This window comes from Amyelois transitella, chromosome 2 (genome assembly GCF_032362555.1).
Source record: "Amyelois transitella isolate CPQ chromosome 2, ilAmyTran1.1, whole genome shotgun sequence".
In the NCBI taxonomy this organism is placed as follows: domain Eukaryota; kingdom Metazoa; phylum Arthropoda; class Insecta; order Lepidoptera; family Pyralidae; genus Amyelois; species Amyelois transitella.
This window is the reverse complement of record NC_083505.1, coordinates 3,003,562-3,022,921: the sequence shown is the minus strand read 5'-3', so window position 1 is coordinate 3,022,921 and position 19,360 is coordinate 3,003,562. Positions and strand designations below refer to the sequence as shown.

General features: G+C 36.2%; 1 protein-coding gene across 1 annotated transcript; it reads right to left on the bottom strand.

Annotated features, from left to right (window-relative positions):
- Positions 1-10: 10 nt before the first annotated feature.
- On the bottom strand, positions 11-18,460 carry LOC106143174 (carboxy-terminal domain RNA polymerase II polypeptide A small phosphatase 1). Its single transcript, XM_013345192.2, has 5 exons — positions 18,254-18,460; positions 17,617-17,930; positions 7,108-7,289; positions 6,420-6,573; positions 11-5,560 (listed from the first exon to the last, which is right to left on the bottom strand). The coding sequence occupies exons 1-5, from the start codon at positions 18,324-18,326 to the stop codon at positions 5,402-5,404; spliced, it is 882 nt and encodes a 293-aa protein (XP_013200646.1). The 5' UTR covers positions 18,327-18,460; the 3' UTR covers positions 11-5,401.
- Between the last annotated feature and the right edge of the window lie 900 nt (positions 18,461-19,360).

The window sequence follows — 19,360 nt, the reverse complement described above, 5'->3', positions numbered from 1 at the left end:
TACAAACCGCTTGTTTATTAAGGCTATTTATTTCATTCCTATAAAATAACATACCAAACTTCTCTTTTGTACAACATCATATCAAAAATGTACACCATTATATAAATTTCGTCACAGGTAAATGTTACCTAGCTACTCACGTGATTTCCCCTATTTTCCATGGCTATTACACATCATAAATATAATAATTATAGTCCTCTCACTTGCCTAGTGTTTGATAGGTACCAATTCATAATCCCGTAATGTGCTGTACATGATATCTACAATTTTTTCGATTTAAAAAACCAGACTTCGTTGACAGTTGCAAAATTCAAAGCATAGTATTCTTTGTTACAATGATCAAAAGGTTCACAAGCTTTAACATATATTTTTGTGAAGGAGTCGTTTAGAACTCAGGAACGGGAATTAAAAAATATTGATCAATAAGCGACTGGCGGAATTTCGTGTTTTTAAATTCAATCGTATTAATTGAAAAAAGGTGTATTACAAGAGAGCTAGTTTACCTGATTCGATCTCTCATTTATTATTTTATTTGATTGTATAGATATATAAAGATTGTTTCAAACCATGATAGAATGAATTACCTATAATACGGTATGGCTTTCGTTTTAATATCACTTTTACCCTAGGTTGTTAGTAAATTGTCAATTGATTACAAGTCATAGATTTTTAACACTACACAAAATTGATATGTCCATGTTATGGACTTCATTAGACATTCAAGACCCTGACACGTTTTGGACTGTGGCTGAAATAAAATCGAAAACTGGACCGATTGAACGAAGGAAGATAAAAAATAGCTACGCGATACAAGGCCGTAAGTACATTATCATACTTAAATCGATAAAATTAAACAATTATCGATCTTACTGTACAACCACAGCCGAAACAGGCGAAGGCAGTGTAATACAATTGAGAGTTTTATCTCTGATAGCTTGGTGTTCTTCACGTAATATTAATGCAATAAAGGCCTTGCTGTATAAACGGCTTTATCAATTCTTTATAAAATAAATTCCTTTCTTGCCAAGCTGTCACAGATAAAAAATATTTGAATTACAGGTGGGTAGCTAGAGTTATGTTAGATTTACAAAAATCAAGAGTATTTATTTTTTCATTTTTATAGAAAGGCAAGAATTTAATTTCTCCGATGTTTTGATTTTGCAAGTGAAAGATATGTAGTACAGCATAAGCACAACCTTATATTTAAGAAATTATATTTTATAATATTTTTGTTCTCAATAACACGAGCCACGCTATTGTATTTGTACTTTGTTTACAAGCAAATCAAGAATTGCGAGCTAAGGGAGTTTTATAGGTTCAAATTATATGCATTTACATCTGAAAGCCGTCATAAGCTAAATTAAGTTGTAAACAATTCAAAGACAACGGCAAAATTATTGCATCCATTACATCTCCCCGTCATACATTAAAAAGAATATTTTATTAAATAAACGATACAATAACTTATACCCGAAACTCGCAAGTTAGGTAATGTTAGACATAAAATAAAATTTATTATATTTTATTAATATAAGACATTAGAAAATATCAATCAAATTTTATTGCATGCATTACGATTTAAAATAATATTAACAATATTACCTATATAACACTGTTGGACGATTTCTATAGTCAAGTTAATATAAACGTAGAACGTCTAAGAGTCACAGGGTGTATATCTAAGGAGCCTAAGATACAGTATGTTTAAAAGAACGCGTCATTAAACAACAGAATGCTTACAACTAGAGAAATCAACGTATATATTACTATAACATCCTACGCTAATGTTAATGCTTACAAATAAATGCCGTCTACTGTGGTCAATGGGTGACACCTAGTAATCCACATCGCAAGCCACGGGAAACCAATAAGTATTGCGTTTTGAGTGCATGCAGTCGCGTAATACAACCATATACACAATCTTTGGAAAATCATTGTAACAGGTGTTTAAAAATAAATTGGTATTAATAAATGTGGAAGGCATCTAGGTTAAATGGAAGTATCGCGCATTCGCCCCACATTTGGATGAATATGGGATGACTCACTCTAACTCGCCCCAAGTCTGGGTATGAATGGGATGACTCACTCACTCGCCCTACATCTGGGTATAAATGGGATGACTCACTCACTCGCCCTACATCTGGGTATAAATGGGATGACTCACTCACTCGCCCTACATCTGGGTATGAATGGGATGATTCACTCACTCGCCCTACATCTGGGTATAAATGGGATGATTCACTCACTCGCCCCCCATCTGGGTATAAATGGGATGACTCACTCACTCCACATCTGGGTATAAAATAAATGACTTACTAAATCGTCCCACATCTAGGTATAACTAAACACTCACTCTAATAGCAAGAGGGATGCAAGGGGGATCAGGTTTAGTGTAACATACTCATTGTATCTTTAATTAATGAGAAGCTAACTTAGTTACACGACATTGGTCCAAAGGTCTATACGGCGATTATGCCGACTGCAATCACCAATTATAAAAATACAAAACAACATACAAAAATTACATATAGAAAAAATTATCAATAATTTCATATTGCCCTTATACAATTCATAAGTTTAATTTCTACATTTGACCAATCCACGTTTCACATTTAAAGAGATACGATAAGCCATTCATAATTTGACGCGTATAAATAAAATAGTAGGCAATGTTAGGAATAGATTTTATATTTGAATTCTCATATCGCAGTGTATGTTATTATTAATAACAATCAATGTCCTCCAAATTTGATTGTGGATTACCAGCCGGTAAAACATACTATTCTAGTGTATGGAGCTTGGTCAACTAGCGATTACATACATCTTTAAAATATACGTATAAGGGTATGTACATACACCGGCGTAGTCACTAAATAACAAACTAACATATACACTATCGAAACGGATAGTATCGAATATTAAAATCGAACTTTAAGTTAATAAAAATCTTATTTACACTTCTATTACCAAACAATAATAAATCAATATTGTTCATAAATATAATTATGAAAAAAGAAAAACAAATAAAAAACATTTTTTGCTAAGCAATCGAAACAATATACAGTACATACGATATCGCCAAGCAACGGTAAGGGGTATACAGATTTTTATAAAAGTAAAAATTATACTCCGTTTTCCGTATTGAAATGTCCGAATTCGTTTAACCAATTGGAGGCCAATGTGCGTTAAGAGTGCTATAGTTGTCTTAACAGTCAATCGTCCGAATTGCTTAATCAACTAATACTGAAAGCACCATTTTTATATTACCTAAGTAATTCTTACATAAATCCGTTAGGTATAATTTTGAATTTTGTTTGTTAGGAGTTTATGAAGGTATACTACAAAAGGAAGATATTATCATCAGTGGCATAACATTTTATATTTACAGAATAACAACGTTCCTTGAGCGCTAATTTTTTGCTGTTATGTAGTTAAAAATGAATGAGAAACTACAATCCATGGGTAGTTAGGTGGCGCAACGGACATTAAAATAAAAAAAAGGGTTTAAAGGAGTCCCTTCAGCCCACTACACTTGACTTGAGGAAATGAAAGTTTTTAGGCGATGGTAGCTTTGTAAGCATCATAGGAAAATTTTGTATGACAGACAAGGTTTAAAAGAAAACATTTTGACCAGAACTTTTAAAGATCTTTTTAAAACTGTCACGGGCCCCAAACCGTTTAACTTTCAACTTCAAATTTCGCTTAAATCGCTCTTGTTATAATTGCTGCTATTATTTATTATTATTAAATTCATATTATTACTCTGCAAACATAAAACACTATCTCGAGTATAAAAAAATTAATTATAGTTAAGTCATGATATCTTTTATCTATATAGCATTTCCTGTTACGGTGCAAGGTAAAATCTTGACGTCTCACATAAGTTTAAGTATAAAACACTTTAGAATCGCTGTTCCGCATAGCAAAATTCTGTATATAATGGCATCAAATACTATAAAACTAGTATAATACTGAGATGATTATTATTATTTATTAATTATTTATGTGCAGCATTTTCGCCGCTCCCCGAAAGAAGATTCGTTTATTTATTTAACATTGAATTCAAAGATATGATTTTTAATTTATATAATTCCGAATATTATGTCTGGCAATAAAATAAAGCTTACCGGCACGAAAACCGTAAGTTAGATTTTTGTGGTTATTTTGGACAGTCTTATCCAAATATGGTAACGTTACGTAATTTAGTGCCACGAAATAAGTTAATATTATTAACGATTTTTAAAAAAAATCATTAATACATAATATTGAAATAACATAAACATCTTCTCTGTGAGAGCATCACTTCAATACATAGATGCCAAGTCCATCAGATACTAAACCCTTACGTGTTTTACAATTAATTAATCACTAAACTCATATGACACTGACACGATTGACTTCTTATTGTCAATAATTACGGGAAATAATTTAAATGTGCACACGTTAATATTTTATGTGGGTTATACATAACAACTTACGCTCAAATGTGCACATCACTATTTTTGCTGATGTTACGCCATTCTAAATTAAGAACATGAGACTGAATGAACAGAATTCTGTACTGTTGCGTGGTAAAGTAATTTAAAAAAATATTATTCTATTTGTTTTCAAACAGCGCAACATCAGCTCAAGTGCGGACCTTATCCACCTTAAGTGCTATATTTTCTGCCGCTCTCCAATTGTTTACCATTTATTTTATAAAATATGTATGTACATTATAATTAATCCATATTCTTTAATTCTAGACCATGATTCAAGCGTCCCTCTGTCGTTATTATAAAAATTATTTACACATTCCACTAGTTACGGACACCATTTTTTAGTCGATTTTATAATTCGTGATGAAGTCTATAGGATCGAATCGTTCTAACTTAGTGGATACGAAGTGTGGGTAGTGGGATCAATTCCCGGTCTTGCGGCAAAAAACGACACGATAATGAATACGAGAAGCGATCGTTTTGATGATCAAAGTATCCTAACTTATTATATTTGATCCCAAGCATGATATAAAAAATTCGAAGAAGGATTTTTGTCACCGAATTAGTCAACACGTAGACAGAACACACGCACATTGCCGCAAGCTTAGCTAAGGAGTTAAATAATCACAAATCCATCATACAGACTTACGCACTAAGAGATACCTAAAATGTAAAATAGGTACAAATAACGTCCTTACTATCCAGAAGGCAAAATTGGCACTTAAGACGAAGTTCGCTCCTTTCTTGACGATCGATTGTAGAAGGTGCGCGGCGGGGCGCGGGGTGGGCGGCTGCACGAGCGATCCAGTTTTCTTACAACTCGTAAGAGGCGTTCGAATTTCGAACGGACGTTGATTGGACGTTCGGGAACGTTCGTTTGATTGGTCGCGGGGGAGTGGCGTCCGCGCGGCGGCGGGGGGCCGCTATGTCGGCGGGGAATTGTTCTGTGTCGGGTTGTACGGATGGTTGGAGTTTCGCAACACTGTGTAAACACTGTCCACCTTGCTGAGTTTCTCGAAAAACGGTATCAAGTCTAATAGTTCTGAATCTGTCATGTCGTCGAACCAAGACGCGACAGGTACCTGAAAAAAAATATAAATTGAATTCACAGAATGCAAAAGGTCAAATGTCTAAAAAATTAGTTTTAAATAGAATTTGTTGATTGTTATCACGCTTGTTCTGACTCTGTTAAATATATTTCTTATATCAGCTTAAAGCGCAAACCTTGTCACATTCACATCTAACACCAAATAAATGATCATAGTATTATGCGAGGCATAAGAATCTAGTAAGAAATGTAAACTGAGTTTTCCTTAACGATTTATTATTTCTAAACCTATAATATTAACCTTTACCCACAACAAAGAACCTATAAAATGTAAAACAAGCTATAGTATATTGGCCAAACAATGTTATCTATTCTAAACTGGACAATGACATTCCAGCGCTAGAGGTGTCCATTTTATCGCGGTGACCGTGTTTCCACGTTACCACCTTATCGCTTTACAACTGCTCATACATTAGCGATTGACATACACTTAGTACACCGTAGTTTCATTGTATACAAATAAAATTGGATTCTGGAATAGCAAGCGTAGCGCAGGAAACCTACTCCCCAGTTGGTCCCACAACGATTTAAGCTTGCAAGAAGACGCTATACCTATACAGGCAAGGTGGAAACCTTTGCCGGTAGGTTCAGTAAGGTGGTATTACCTTCACTCACTTTGGGCTAGGTCTATCTCCATTAATGGACTACATGAGGCTGGTACGACCAAGCTAAAACTTTAAACCCATGCAAAAGGAGCACTATTCCACTAACACTTACCCATGACTCAACCAATCTTCCTGTTACACGGACCAAATTAAGGTATGCATCTTGCGGTTGCCTCCTCTAAAAACGCACTTTTCTTTTTCGGATTTTTGTTTTTAGGAAATACTTACAGCATTGTCGGGGTGGAATATGTATGAGGCGGGCGAGTTGTCGACTATGACGACTCGGCGCAGATCCCGGCCGAGGCTGTTCAGGTCCTTGACGTAGTTGCCGCGGTGGAACACGCAACTGTCGCGGAAGAGTCGCGCTCGGAACACGCCCCATCTGTAATTATTTTTCATTTTTTATACATTTCAATCTTATGGCACGTGCAGAGTAGAGTTCGCAATGACCATTCAAACAGAAATGCTAATTGCACGGCACCAACGTAGAAAAAACTTGTCATCTTTTGAACTGCCTGCATCCTAAAACTTGCTATTCACATTCTTTCGTCATTTTGGACATAAGATTCCCAATTAAACAGGCACACACTCGTACAACTCGCCGCATCGTCGCAAGAACTCAACGCTTCGTTGCTTCAACACGCACACTTGTACAATACATTATTATAGGTATACCATTTGATCGTTCGACGTATAGAATCAAGATAACCTTGAGAACATTACCTGTCCAACAGATCGGCTACGGGATCCGCGTACTTGGCGAGCGACGCCGTGAACAGCACACACTCGTACAACTCGCCGCATCGACGCAAGAACTCAACGCTTCGTTGCTTCAACACGCACACTTGTACAAGACATTATTATATACCATTTGATCGCTCGACGGGTAGAATCAAGATAACCTTGAGAACATTACCTGTCCAACAGATCGGCTACGGGATCCGCGTACTTGGCGAGCGACGCTGTGAACAGCACACACTCGTACAACTCGCCGCATCGTCGCAGAAACTCGTCCACGTGCGGCCGTTTCAACACGTACACTTGGTGTACCGCGCCGTCGATCTCGACTGGCACTACGAAATCTGCGTTGTTAATTGGCTGAAACAAAAAGAGGAGAAATATTGGAACAACTCATTTTAATAAAAAGTCCTTATCAAACATATTAAGGGGTACGATTATGATGAAACATGGCAGTTGCAAGATTATTTATTTGTCTCTACTGTAAGAGCACAAGTTGGTTTACTATAAGTAAATGTAATTAACTTTAATTTAATTAAATTTAATTAGTCTCTGCCTACCCCTCCGGGAAAGAGGCGTGATTTTATGTATGTATGTATGTATGTAAATGTAATTAATAATACCACTCTGAAGAATTGTGACTTTCGTGGGGGCTACGCTTTCATGCGGGTTGGGAAGGCCCTAATTGATTGATATAAAACATCAATCTTTGTTAATCCTGATATTTTATATCAAAGTCTGCAGTCTATTTCGGGAACTAATGTTTAAATATGACGCGTCCGCTGGGCCCAGATATAAAAGTCTTTCATGAAAGACAACGTGAAATGAGAACAGTTAGAAAGCCACCCCAGGTCCGGAAAATTGCGAAGGGTGCAGCTGGAAACTCGCAAAAATGAGAGAAAAATCAATATTTATTAAACAACTATATATAGTAGTGGCAATAACACGAATCTATTAAAGGCTTTAAGTAGCATACTAGACAATATTTAATGCACGAGCTGTGCATAATAATAAGTCATGGTGCCATATTAATTCATATTATGTTAAATTCACATACACGACCTTTTAAATTATAATTTATCACGTCAACACATAATTATGTGTGAGTGATTAAGTTTATTTCCAATATTATTTCTAGGCAATGAATGACAAAACACAATCGTACATTTAATTTATAAAATAATCATAATGTTACGATCGCATTAACGGTATTAAGTTAATAAATAAATATTATAACACCTAACACAAAGTATAGACAACAAAGCGGTAATTTGATTGTTTGTTATGTGAAGAAGATTATCAATCATCAGTATATCATAGAAAGAGTCGCTCTGACCCGACAAGAGCCCTACAAGAATAAAACATTTTAGCGTATTCTGGTGCTCTGACTCCATAAAACGCTAAATAAAGATGACTTTAGCATTAGGGTGAAAGTCATAAAAAGTGCTTTAATCAAATTGGGACGACCTGTTGAAAGGCTGGTCAAGTGTTTTAGTACAATAAAGTCAATACAAATAAGAGAGTGATGGCAGTATAAGCGAAAGATTTAGGAATCGAGGCAAGCGATAACATGTTGTCTCTTCCTACCCCTCCGAGAAGAGAATATATTAAATTTGCATCTATCAGCAGAAAACGCCATAAAAAAATTGTTCATAGTAAATTACTGCACACGTGAGTCATGTGAATAATTTGCCTTGCACTCATTATTGTAGGTACTTTGTAGGTTGTGATTAAAGTAATTTGTTTTCTTAAGAAACCCTTCGTATCGGTATTAAGATTTCTACTAATATACTATATATAATGCAGTTAGTTTTGTACCTAATTTCATTGTTGGAGCACTATAACCGCAGCAAACTATAAATACTTACGTTTGCTACAAATACAATGTGATCCTTTCTGGGAATAACTTTATACGTGGATTACTTTGTTTATTCATTGTATAAAAACATATTTTACATTTTTATGGAAAGCTTTCGTTAAAAACATAAGATTGAATATCTTATGTTTTTTAACAGCTTTATAAAAACGATTCTATGTGGGTTCCGTATTTGCCCTTACTGAGGAATAAAAAAACTTACTAGGGTCATTGACGTACTATAAACAACACTAGGGTAGAGTGAAAAGTTCTTGGACTGATATTGTATATATGTAATTTAAAAATAAGATTATCCAGCCACGAAAAATATATATTTTTAATGATTAGAATAAAATTTCAATGTCTGGCCAAGAAATTTTCACTTTCCCTTGTTATACAATTTCTTAGAAAAACCAACATTTCCTATCAGCTGGCTGGGCTCCGAATCTGTAGCATTTTAGAAATCAAGCTTCAGTTGGCCAGTGAAAGGCCGCTAAACGGTTTTTTGTTTCAAAACTTTCACCTTATTCATACCGCGGGCGCGGACAGTCAAATATCTCATCATTATAAAACTAATAATTGTATCATTCTCATGTAAACAAAAATAAACTGCGCGGTTCTCATTTCCGATTGTCGCAATAATGGCGGCGATGGCATGGTTAGCACAACATCGTCAGCCCCTCTAGAATAGGGGGTGAGTTATATAGAAAGGGACGCTAAAGAGATTTTGTAGGGATTCAAAACAGAGTTTGAGATCAAACGCAAGAGCAGTGCACTCCTTCCATCATTCAGCTCGTAAAACCGGAAGGTTGGTATGGTAAGCCATGGGTGGTGGTGAGATAGTGATTGTCGTAAAAATATCGCGTTACAGCCCACGCTACTCGTGCGCAGATTTCTAATCTTATATTTATGTTCTTTACTAAACTCGATTCCTGGTTTCTGGAAGCGGTCGAAATGAAAGTGCCAACAGATATTCTGCAAACGTAAACATTGAAAGATGTGTATTTTTCTTCTTCTCGTCTACACAATTATATGAAAAGTTAGATTCTCTTATTGTGCCGTATCCCCGTTACCATGGAGTATTTACAAAGTATTTCCTGTAAGGATATTAAGCCAGCAATTTCGAAACTCTGGGGCGGACAGATTATTCTGAAAAGGGTCTGACTTAACATTCATCCAATTGGCTATTTCAAGATATCTGCTATACAAAATTTAACATACAGGAATGACCATTAAATATCATCTACAGTGGACAGCTTAACGAGACAAACTGTCCAATCGTGAGAGAGATAATATAAAAATCAAACAAATCACATTAGCGTGGTAACCGATACAAAGGAATTGATTCCCCATTGTGTGCCCAAACCAAGGCCGGAACCTTGACACACGCTATACTAACCAAAATCGTACTTAATGATATACAAACGACCACGATATACCAACAAGTATAGATTGGATATAATTTATATCACACAGTGAAAGCAAATAATGTTTAAAGATAAAATAAGCTCTGATGCATTAATTTATTCAATCGAATGTGTGCTTTCCGGCACATTAGAATAGAACCATCTATATTTTTTCTATCAATGTCGTAAAAGTTGACTAAGAGGAACATTAGGATTAGGATTTCACTTGTAGGCGATTTTTAAAATCGATGACAAAGAAAACCTTTACTTTGTAAGATTAATGCAAAATTAAATTTATGATAAAAGCAAAAATTTAAAAAAAAAATCCGTGCTATCAGTCTAGATTCCAAATTGATAACTCGCCATAGATCCGGAATGTTTTAGATAGCCCAATTTTAAGGGGGGTAGTAAGAAACTGATACTTCCTTTTTGGTTGAGAACCCATTTTTGTCGATTTTATACCAATCCATACATATAATAAAACTGTAACTCAACTTTGTCTGTACATTGAAGATATTTAAGAAAAAAAATTATAAGGGGTCTTTTTAGGGTCAATAGAAGCCAAAACAATTTTTTTTAGAATTTTTGTCTGTCTGTCTGTCCGTCTGTCTGTCTGTATGTTTGTACGCGCATCACGCAAAATCTACCGAACGGATCTGAACGAAATTCGGCACAGATATAGTTAGTAACCTGGATTAGAATATAGGCTACTTTTTATCCTGAAATTCTATCCCAAGGGGATGAAATAGGGGGTGCAAGTTTGTATGGAACTTCGTCATTTTTGATTTAAATCGATATAAAAAACTATAAATAATTATACATACATACATACATATGGTCACGTCTATATCCCTTGCGGGGTAGACAGAGCCAACAGTCTTAAAAAGGCTGAATGGCCACGTTCAGCTATTTGGCTTAATGATAGAATTGAGATTCAAATAGTGACAGGTTGCTAACCCAACGCCTAAAAAAGAATCCCAAGTTTGTAAGCCTATCCCTTAGTCGCCTTTTACGACATCCATGGAAAAGAGCTGGAGTGGTCCTATTCTTTTTTGTGTTGGTGCCGGGAACCACACGGCACTATAAATAATTAATTCTTATATTTATTATGATGATGATGATGATGATTAAAAAAATAGCATTTTATTGATTTAATTCATTATGCTTTGTTTATTGATTTAGTTCCCGTGGTTTAGGTATTTATTTTTTGACCACCCGATACGAGATGGCGCCTCATGAGAATTTAAGAAATAACACGATTGTAGCCGCCGGCAAAATTTTAAATTAATTAAGTTTTAATTAAGTAATTTTAGTTCCGCCAGTACTTACTGTTTCACCACATCTTTAAGAAGATTTTTTTTTTATGTATGAGAAGATTTATTTATGTAGGTAGTTTGACGCACCCCGCATCGGCGACGGTTGCCATGTTCCTCAAGATTAGCAGGAATAACACACATATAGCAACGTCAGTACTTACCGTTTCACCATTGATTTAGTTCCCGTGGTTTAGATATTTATTTTTTGACCACCCGATACGAGATGGCGCCACATGAGAATTTAAGAAATAACGCGATTGTAGCCGCTGGCAAATTTTTTAATTAATTAAAAATTCGTTTTTCATTGATTTAGTTTCCATGGTTAAGACATTTACTTATTTGGAGAAAATAACAGGGAATCGCATTATGGGTGGTACCACTGTATTATTTTGTGGTGATTTCCGCCAGACTCTACCCGTAATAAGCCGAGGTACTAGAGCTGATGAAGTAAGCGCATGTCTCAAACGATCCATACTCTGGCCTCAGGTTAGGAAATTAAGTCTAACACGTAACATGAAAATTATATACCAATCCATAAATACAGTTTTAAATAGTACCGATACTACAACTTATCCGGTAGAGTTCCTTAATTCACTTTGGGCATCTGGACTGCCCGCGCATACAATTGCACTAAAAGTAGGCATTCCAATTATGTTGCTACGCAACTTAACGCCGCCGAAACGTTGTAATGGGACTCGCCTTAAAGTGGTGTCGCTTCATAACAATATAATAGAAGCTAAAATTCTTACTGGTTGTGCAGCTGGTGAAATTGTTTTTATACCGCGCATTCCCCTCATTCCCAACAACTTTCCATTTCAATTTAAGCGTGTACAGTTTCCAGTGGCTATATGTTTCGCGATGACAATTAACAAATCGCAAAGTCTTGGAGCAGCCGGAGTCGACCTCAGGACGAATTGCTTCTCCCACGGACAGCTCTACGTCGCTTGCTCGCGGGTCACCAGCTGTGACAGTTTATTTGTGATGTCTCCAATGGGCAAGACAGCAAATGTTGTATACAAAGAGATACTATAACTTTCCATTATTATACTTACCTTTTTTTGTCTTTAGAATTTATTCGTTTTTTAACAGCTGCGCCCCCGGGACTTTGCTTTTGTAGGAAAAATAAATTATGTTCTATTCCAGGCATTATTCTTCCCGTGTACGTAAGTTTCATCAAAATCTATCCAGTTGAATTTGCATGATTGAATAGCATCCTCAAACACGCACTCACGTAGGCACATCTATTTTTTGCATAATATTAGTTTATGTCAATGCAAGGCTCTTAATCTAAGCAATCTTTTTATGGAAGCGAAATTAACGCAGGCGAAGCCGCGGGCAAAAGCTAGTAAGGTCTAAAACGACAAAAATATTGGTCGCCTACATTATTTGTTATCATTGTGACGCAATTTTTATTAAAAATAGTCTCATTTCCTTGTAAGAAAATTTCCAAAGAAATATTATAACGTCACTTAATTGCGCACTTTTTTTCCTGTTAATTGTTCTAGATCGCTGATACGCACCATAATTTTATTGTAGAACTAATTATAGAACGAACGTGGTACAGGCGTCACGTGATCAAATGAATTATAACAGAGAAAATTGCACGAAAACTCTTTCCAATGGTTTTCAATTCGTTCAATTCACACGAGAAGTGTCTCGATGAAAATTTTTTAAGATAAACAAAAATCTGGAAGACCTATTACCATACTATGTGACTTATCTTTGTGTTTATGAAATGAGCTGCTTTCGCGCCGTTCTTGACTACTTAGTAATTCTGGCTTCGCATGAAGAAAATGCTGCAGTGTAGTTTGTTACCGCTTCTTCTTATTTGACGTCAACCAATGTTGTAAAACCACAAGATATGACAATTATTAATTGATGTTGAAATATCCCGTAATAATTAATAAAAAGTGTCAATTTGCAATACCGAAGAAAACAATACCAAGAGGCCGGTCACCAACACATCCCTATTCATGTTCTTCGAGAGTGGTGAGGGCTACATCCGACCGGAATCGATGGAAGAAGATTGTGCGCTTAATGACTTCCAGTGACAATGAGCCTCAGTAATGAGGGAGCGTCAATAGAGAGATATTTAAAAGGCGAAGAGGGAAGACTTTGAGATGCACAGAACAGGATTACAATCAATAACTTTTTCAATTTATTACCCAACTTTGATAACGAGATTGAAACCAAAGCCACACAAGTGGCACGGTTACTAACTGATTAAAATATAAATCTCTTATATCTCTCAATATTATATTACCAGCGACACGCAGACGTCATTTTGCTGACGTACAAATACCAAATGCCATTTGATTCATCTAAGTTCACTGCACACCCTAATGCCTAACCTTAGAACTAAAATAAATTTCACCGTCTCCAATGATACACACTCAGCTACTCCTGTGATTCAAAATAACCTGGATCAGATTACTATCTATTTGAAACAGATTAGTGTAGTACAGACAACATTAACTGGTCATTTGACCTGTCTGTATCGTCCCTGAAAATGCTGAGATTTCAGTCTCGTATCATAATATTTGCAGATGCATAGTCACCCAACTTGGACAGTTAGATAGATGGATAACTAGTCCTTATCCCATTGGGGGTAGAAAGAGTTAGTAGTCATGAGACTGACTCAAAGACCACGATTAAGTGCTGGACGAAGATTCAAATACAGGTAACTTCCCCGTTTAAAGTAACGGGCTAGCAACCTATATTACTGATGTATGAAAGCCAGGTCGGATGAAACTATGCAGGAGAGCCGCCTACGCTGATGCGGCGACGTCTTGCGGAAACCTGCAGACTACTTAAGGAACAGATGCCTAATCATCCTGCCTCAGCCGGGTCTAGGTAGAAGGAGCCGGCCAAAGAGATCCTGGCGCCTGACTTCGCAAACAAAACCTATCCGAGCCGATGGACTAAAAACTAAAAAAGCCGAAAACCGGGCCAAATGGAGAATGAAAAGCCGAAAGGCCCCCGGGCCCTGAAACGTTTATGTGGATGGTGCAACTCGCAGAGATGAGAGAGAGGTTGGATAAAACTAATTGACCGGGGGAATAATGGTAAAAGTTCGAAATGATGATGCATGCTCACAAAACAGTTCGATCAAATGTTAAGTAAGTAGTTAAAATTGAATAATTCAAGTATTTTAGTAGAGCGTGGATACTTGAGTGAACACAAGGAGTATTTATGTCTCAGTGGCTAAGTAGTAGACGCCTGGCATTAAAAAGGCTTCTGCTGAAGGGGCTGGAGTATTGATAACTATGGAATTACGTACAGGGGTGGTGAAATTCCACAATAAAGCATGTAATATGAAACCTTGCGACTGCTTTTTTTATAAGGCCCGAGTGTCGATAGTATACGAATTGGTTTCAAGTAAAACAAATCAACTTAAGTATAAATAAATATTTATTATTTATTTATTAATTATTAAGACAATTTGTTGAATATAAGCTTTTATTTCCTCCACTCATGAGTTAAATGTAAAATAACAAAACAAAATCAAACTAAACTAAATATTGCGCGTGCGCAGCCTCCAATTTTTTTGTAATCAGTTTCTATTAATGATGATGCGAGTCAAACTTGTTGAGAAATTTAAATATTAAAATGTAAAACATGTAATAATTACGATACTATAATAGCAACAAAATTTCGTTAGCTAATTTCTTTCTAAAACCAGTTAGTTATAATAGTTATATACACGTCTTCCGCGTCTTGTAATTAATTAATCAAAATACCGAATTATGCCTAACTTTTCAGTGGTTTCGGATTTCGGGTGTATTTTGATAAGTCCTTTCTTATTTATTACTATGGATGAACAAAACATTGCACAAAATGTAACCTTACAGAATTATGCAATCTCAGGCAAACTTTTAGTTTCTGTAACGAATGCGTTACTAAGTTTATCAAAAGAAAATGTCATGTCTTGGCATGGAAGGAATAAATAACAGGAGTTTGACGCGAACAAAAATATTGTTCTACATCAGCCGACATGTTTACATACTCGTTATTCCCGTTTCGTCATAACTGAAGACGCTCCAAACATGAGAACATTGTACGCTCTAGTTAAGCCGAGATGTCCGAAAGTGTCCGGACCGGAAAAAACTGAGTCGACCGAGTAATTATAGAACCAGGAAGTCATCAAGAGGTGTGATGTACGCACTGAAACTGAAATGTATAGCCCTCTGGAGCGTTTGGCGCAGTGGTTTTGAACTTCAGGTTTCAGGTTCGATTCCTGGTAAGGATTTAATGGGAGACGAACTCCTTCCTGATTAACCTGAGCGTTGGAATGTTAATTATCCCCGTGTGGGTCATAATGGAAAATTAATCAGGACTAGCGTCTTTCTAGAACACCATACTAATAGTGTGCTGTAAGATTTCAGTGTTTTGGCGAGAAAGACGGATAATCATATAGGTATACTTTCACATTTATAATACTAGTATAGTACGGATTCAATCAATCTGGACCTAGGTGGCCTGCATTTAGGTTAGGCCCCCAATCGTATCAAAATTGCAGAAATGATCAGATCAGACGGAACATAGAGATATAATTAATTAGATGAAGTAAATGAAACAAAATGTTAATGAATATTATCTATCTACAAAGGCAAACTTCGTCACGCCGCGCCGGCGGGTTACTGACACAGTGATGTAGTGTTACTTAATATTACCTAATATTCGTGATAAACAAAAACGCGGGTTGCGGTAATGCATCGGAACAAGGCCGTCCATTCAGTTTCATTTGTAAATTGATCATCACATTTCGTTAGATTTTCAGTTAAAGCAGTATTTTAGTCGCGTCCCGTCCCGCTTGTCATGGGCATCATTTATAGATATGGATAAACCTTCCTCGAAGAAACCTCTTTCAACATAAAAGGAACAAAATCCGTCCACAACTTTCCGTGATTAGCACATACATACAAACAGAGACAATAACGTCCCCTTATATATGTTGTGATAGTGATGAGGCTCTTACGGTGAGGGAAAACATCGTGATTAAACCTGCACATTTAGGCAACTGAAGCCTGAATTGTGAGAGGACTAAGAGAAAAGCATTTCAGCTAATGTATTAAACGGGACAGCGATTGTTTTTCTCGCTATAAAAACGGCGTCGCGCGTGCTATACGGTGCTTCGGGGGCAGGCAAATTAATAAGTATAAAAAGACATAAATGTTTACCCACTTCTTTAGGTCTGTGCAACTCAACCCTATTCTAGGGTGGACTGACGATACACGATACGTCAGGAGTAGCCATGTCATAGCCGAATAAAAAATAAAATCCTAAACACCATCCTGGTTTTATAGATTTACTGTCATGGCTGCCATACACAACAGTGTTAGCAGAACTATAATGTCAAGTTTATGACTTCACATGTTGAGTAAAAGCAGTGTCCGAAAAGAATGCAGGCAGGCAAAGCCGCAGTAAAATGATAGCAATTTTATATATTGTTAAACAAAATTTTTTTTCATCAAAATAAAGTCTCGTCTGAGTATAATCGGATGCTTTTTTCAAGGTTATTCAGATAACAATATTTATATCAGGACTGATAAAATTATCTCCACTTAAAACATACCAATATTTATATGGCAACTGACAATTGAAATTCTCTTTCTTTTATCAACCACCAGCTTTTGCGAGGGGCTTCGTTCCCATGGGAATTTTCAGAAATTTTGTCATGTTACTTCTAAAGGTCAATTCTATCAGTGTACTAATTTCATCAAAATTGGTACAGTAGTTTTTGTATTTATTAGATATAAACATACAAAATTACAAATCTTTTCGTTTTATTATTAGTGTGGATAATACAAAATATTTACTTAATGTTTAATAAATAGCGTTTTCCTGTATTAATTTAATTGCTTTACTAATTTAAAGATTAAAGATATTTGATTTAAGCAAAATTAAGAAATATGTGCATTAGGATATAAAATACCTTGTCTCTTCCATAGCTTAACCCATCGCGTGTCCCAAACCCTGGCTTAGGAACTAACGTCTAACTTACATTGAAAAATTCTGTTGCCTAAAATTGAAGGCAATTAACTATTCGCATCTATGCAATAGGTTTTTATTTAATGGCTAATAAGCAATAAATATTCAAACTGACATACCTTAAAGGAGCTGTGCACTAATGTTTCATCAAGGTCGATCACCATACACTTTTTATGCATATCCTGATGTCTCACTGGTGGCAACAACGGTCTGGGGGCATGGTCGGCCATAACCAGGAGCGGTGGTGAGGCTCGGCCATCAATGCTGTTTGTGCTGTTTGCCCCGGGAGGGCCTTTCCCTCTTCCTCCGCGCCAACAACATAGCAGTGAGCGCAAGAACCCACCGCCACCACTCGACTTCTTACTCCCCAATGGGGTTGAACCTGACACTGGGGTTCCATCTCCATCGCTATGTTGCCCGCCAGGGGATGACCCTAAAACAGACATAACACCATTTAAAAACACTTCAAAACGGACCAAGACGCGGAAGCCCACTTGTCAATCTATGTGGGACTGGTGTAAGGAAAGACAAGATCTCAAGGTTGTTATTTAGGAATGTTATCACGTTCACACGTTCAAAGTGTTTACTTCGGGCTTGGCACTCACGGGAAACACAATCTTAACACAGGAAACTTTCAATAATTCACTGGTTTAACTTCGATCACGATCGACAAATATTTACGAATCATGAGGAGGTAACACTATACGCTCTAATTTGATGCCAGTAGGTAACAGGTGTAATACGGTTTAGATTTACCTCTGTCGGATCCATAATTGTTTAATTGCTCGTCATCCCGAGACACCTGAGTTATAATGGACGATGCGTCCATTTAAACATTTGTTTTGGGCCTTATTAAAAATGGCAACGAAGTTTTTGTTTAATTTTAACACCATAAAACTATTTTTTATCTCCCTTCTATCTTACAAAATGGCAGGTTCTTGGCAAATACGAACTTCAAGTTTAGCCAACATGACAACATTTCATATTTGCTTCCTTGTTTTTCTAATCCTGATGGAAAGGGACAACAATGTTTTGTTTAATTTTTTATTTTGTCTACCCTGTCAAAATTCTTTTTAGAAAATCTAAGTTGATCCGTTTTACGGATTTTGTTCAACTTGGAATTTAAACAATAAATAAAAAAATATATAAAATCAAAGAGAATTAGTTAAGTCATTAGTTCAAATCCGCAAAATGTGTACTATGCTTTTATAACATCCTTGCTACAAACTTGATTTGATAACGTGAAAATAATTAATATACAGAAGATGTTTGAAAGCCTGACAAGCGTGTCAGAATAAAGACACACAAGTCCTATCTATACCTACTAAACCGACACCAACTGACGAAGTCTTTCATGCATATATACATATTTAAAATCACGCCTTTTTCCCGGAGGGGTAGGCAGGGACTACATCTTTCCACTTGTCACGATCTCTGCATACATCTTTTACTTCATCCACATTCAAAACTTCATGCAAGCTCGGCGAATAATATTAATTATGTAAATTTGGCTATGGGCAGCTTAACAATGTTGGAATTGGGATGCAAATAGTGACAGGTTGCTTACCTATCATTATATACAGTATGAAACACATTGAGACACCATTTCTAAAATTGTTATTTAAATTCCATGGTAGGTGTTGAAATACCTATTTGTGGACAACACCTTGAAGGTGAAACGTCAAATAAGTCAAAGTCAAACGCCGTTGCCAACATGACATGTTATGAAAAGTCATCAAAATTGCCAACCACGAGAAACGAATCTGTCATAGTATTGCCAACTTAGTACGTTCGGATTTAAATCATCGCTTTTTTGGCAATGTCTGCACACTTGAATTCCTAGGAACCAAAATTTTTATCAAC

What these genes read in the sequence shown, in the direction of transcription:
- LOC106143174 (XM_013345192.2), bottom strand. Translation starts at nt 18,326, where the DNA reads ATGGACGCATCGTCCATTATAACTCAGGTGTCTCGGGATGACGAGCAA. An exon ending in CAATTATGGATCCGACAGAG is followed by an intron (nt 17,931 to 18,253) that starts GTAAATCTAAAC and finishes TGTCTGTTTTAG; the next exon opens with GGTCATCCCCTGGCGGGCAA. An exon ending in GTAGCCGATCTGTTGGACAG is followed by an intron (nt 6,574 to 7,107) that starts GTAATGTTCTCA and finishes AAATAATTACAG; the next exon opens with ATGGGGCGTGTTCCGAGCGC.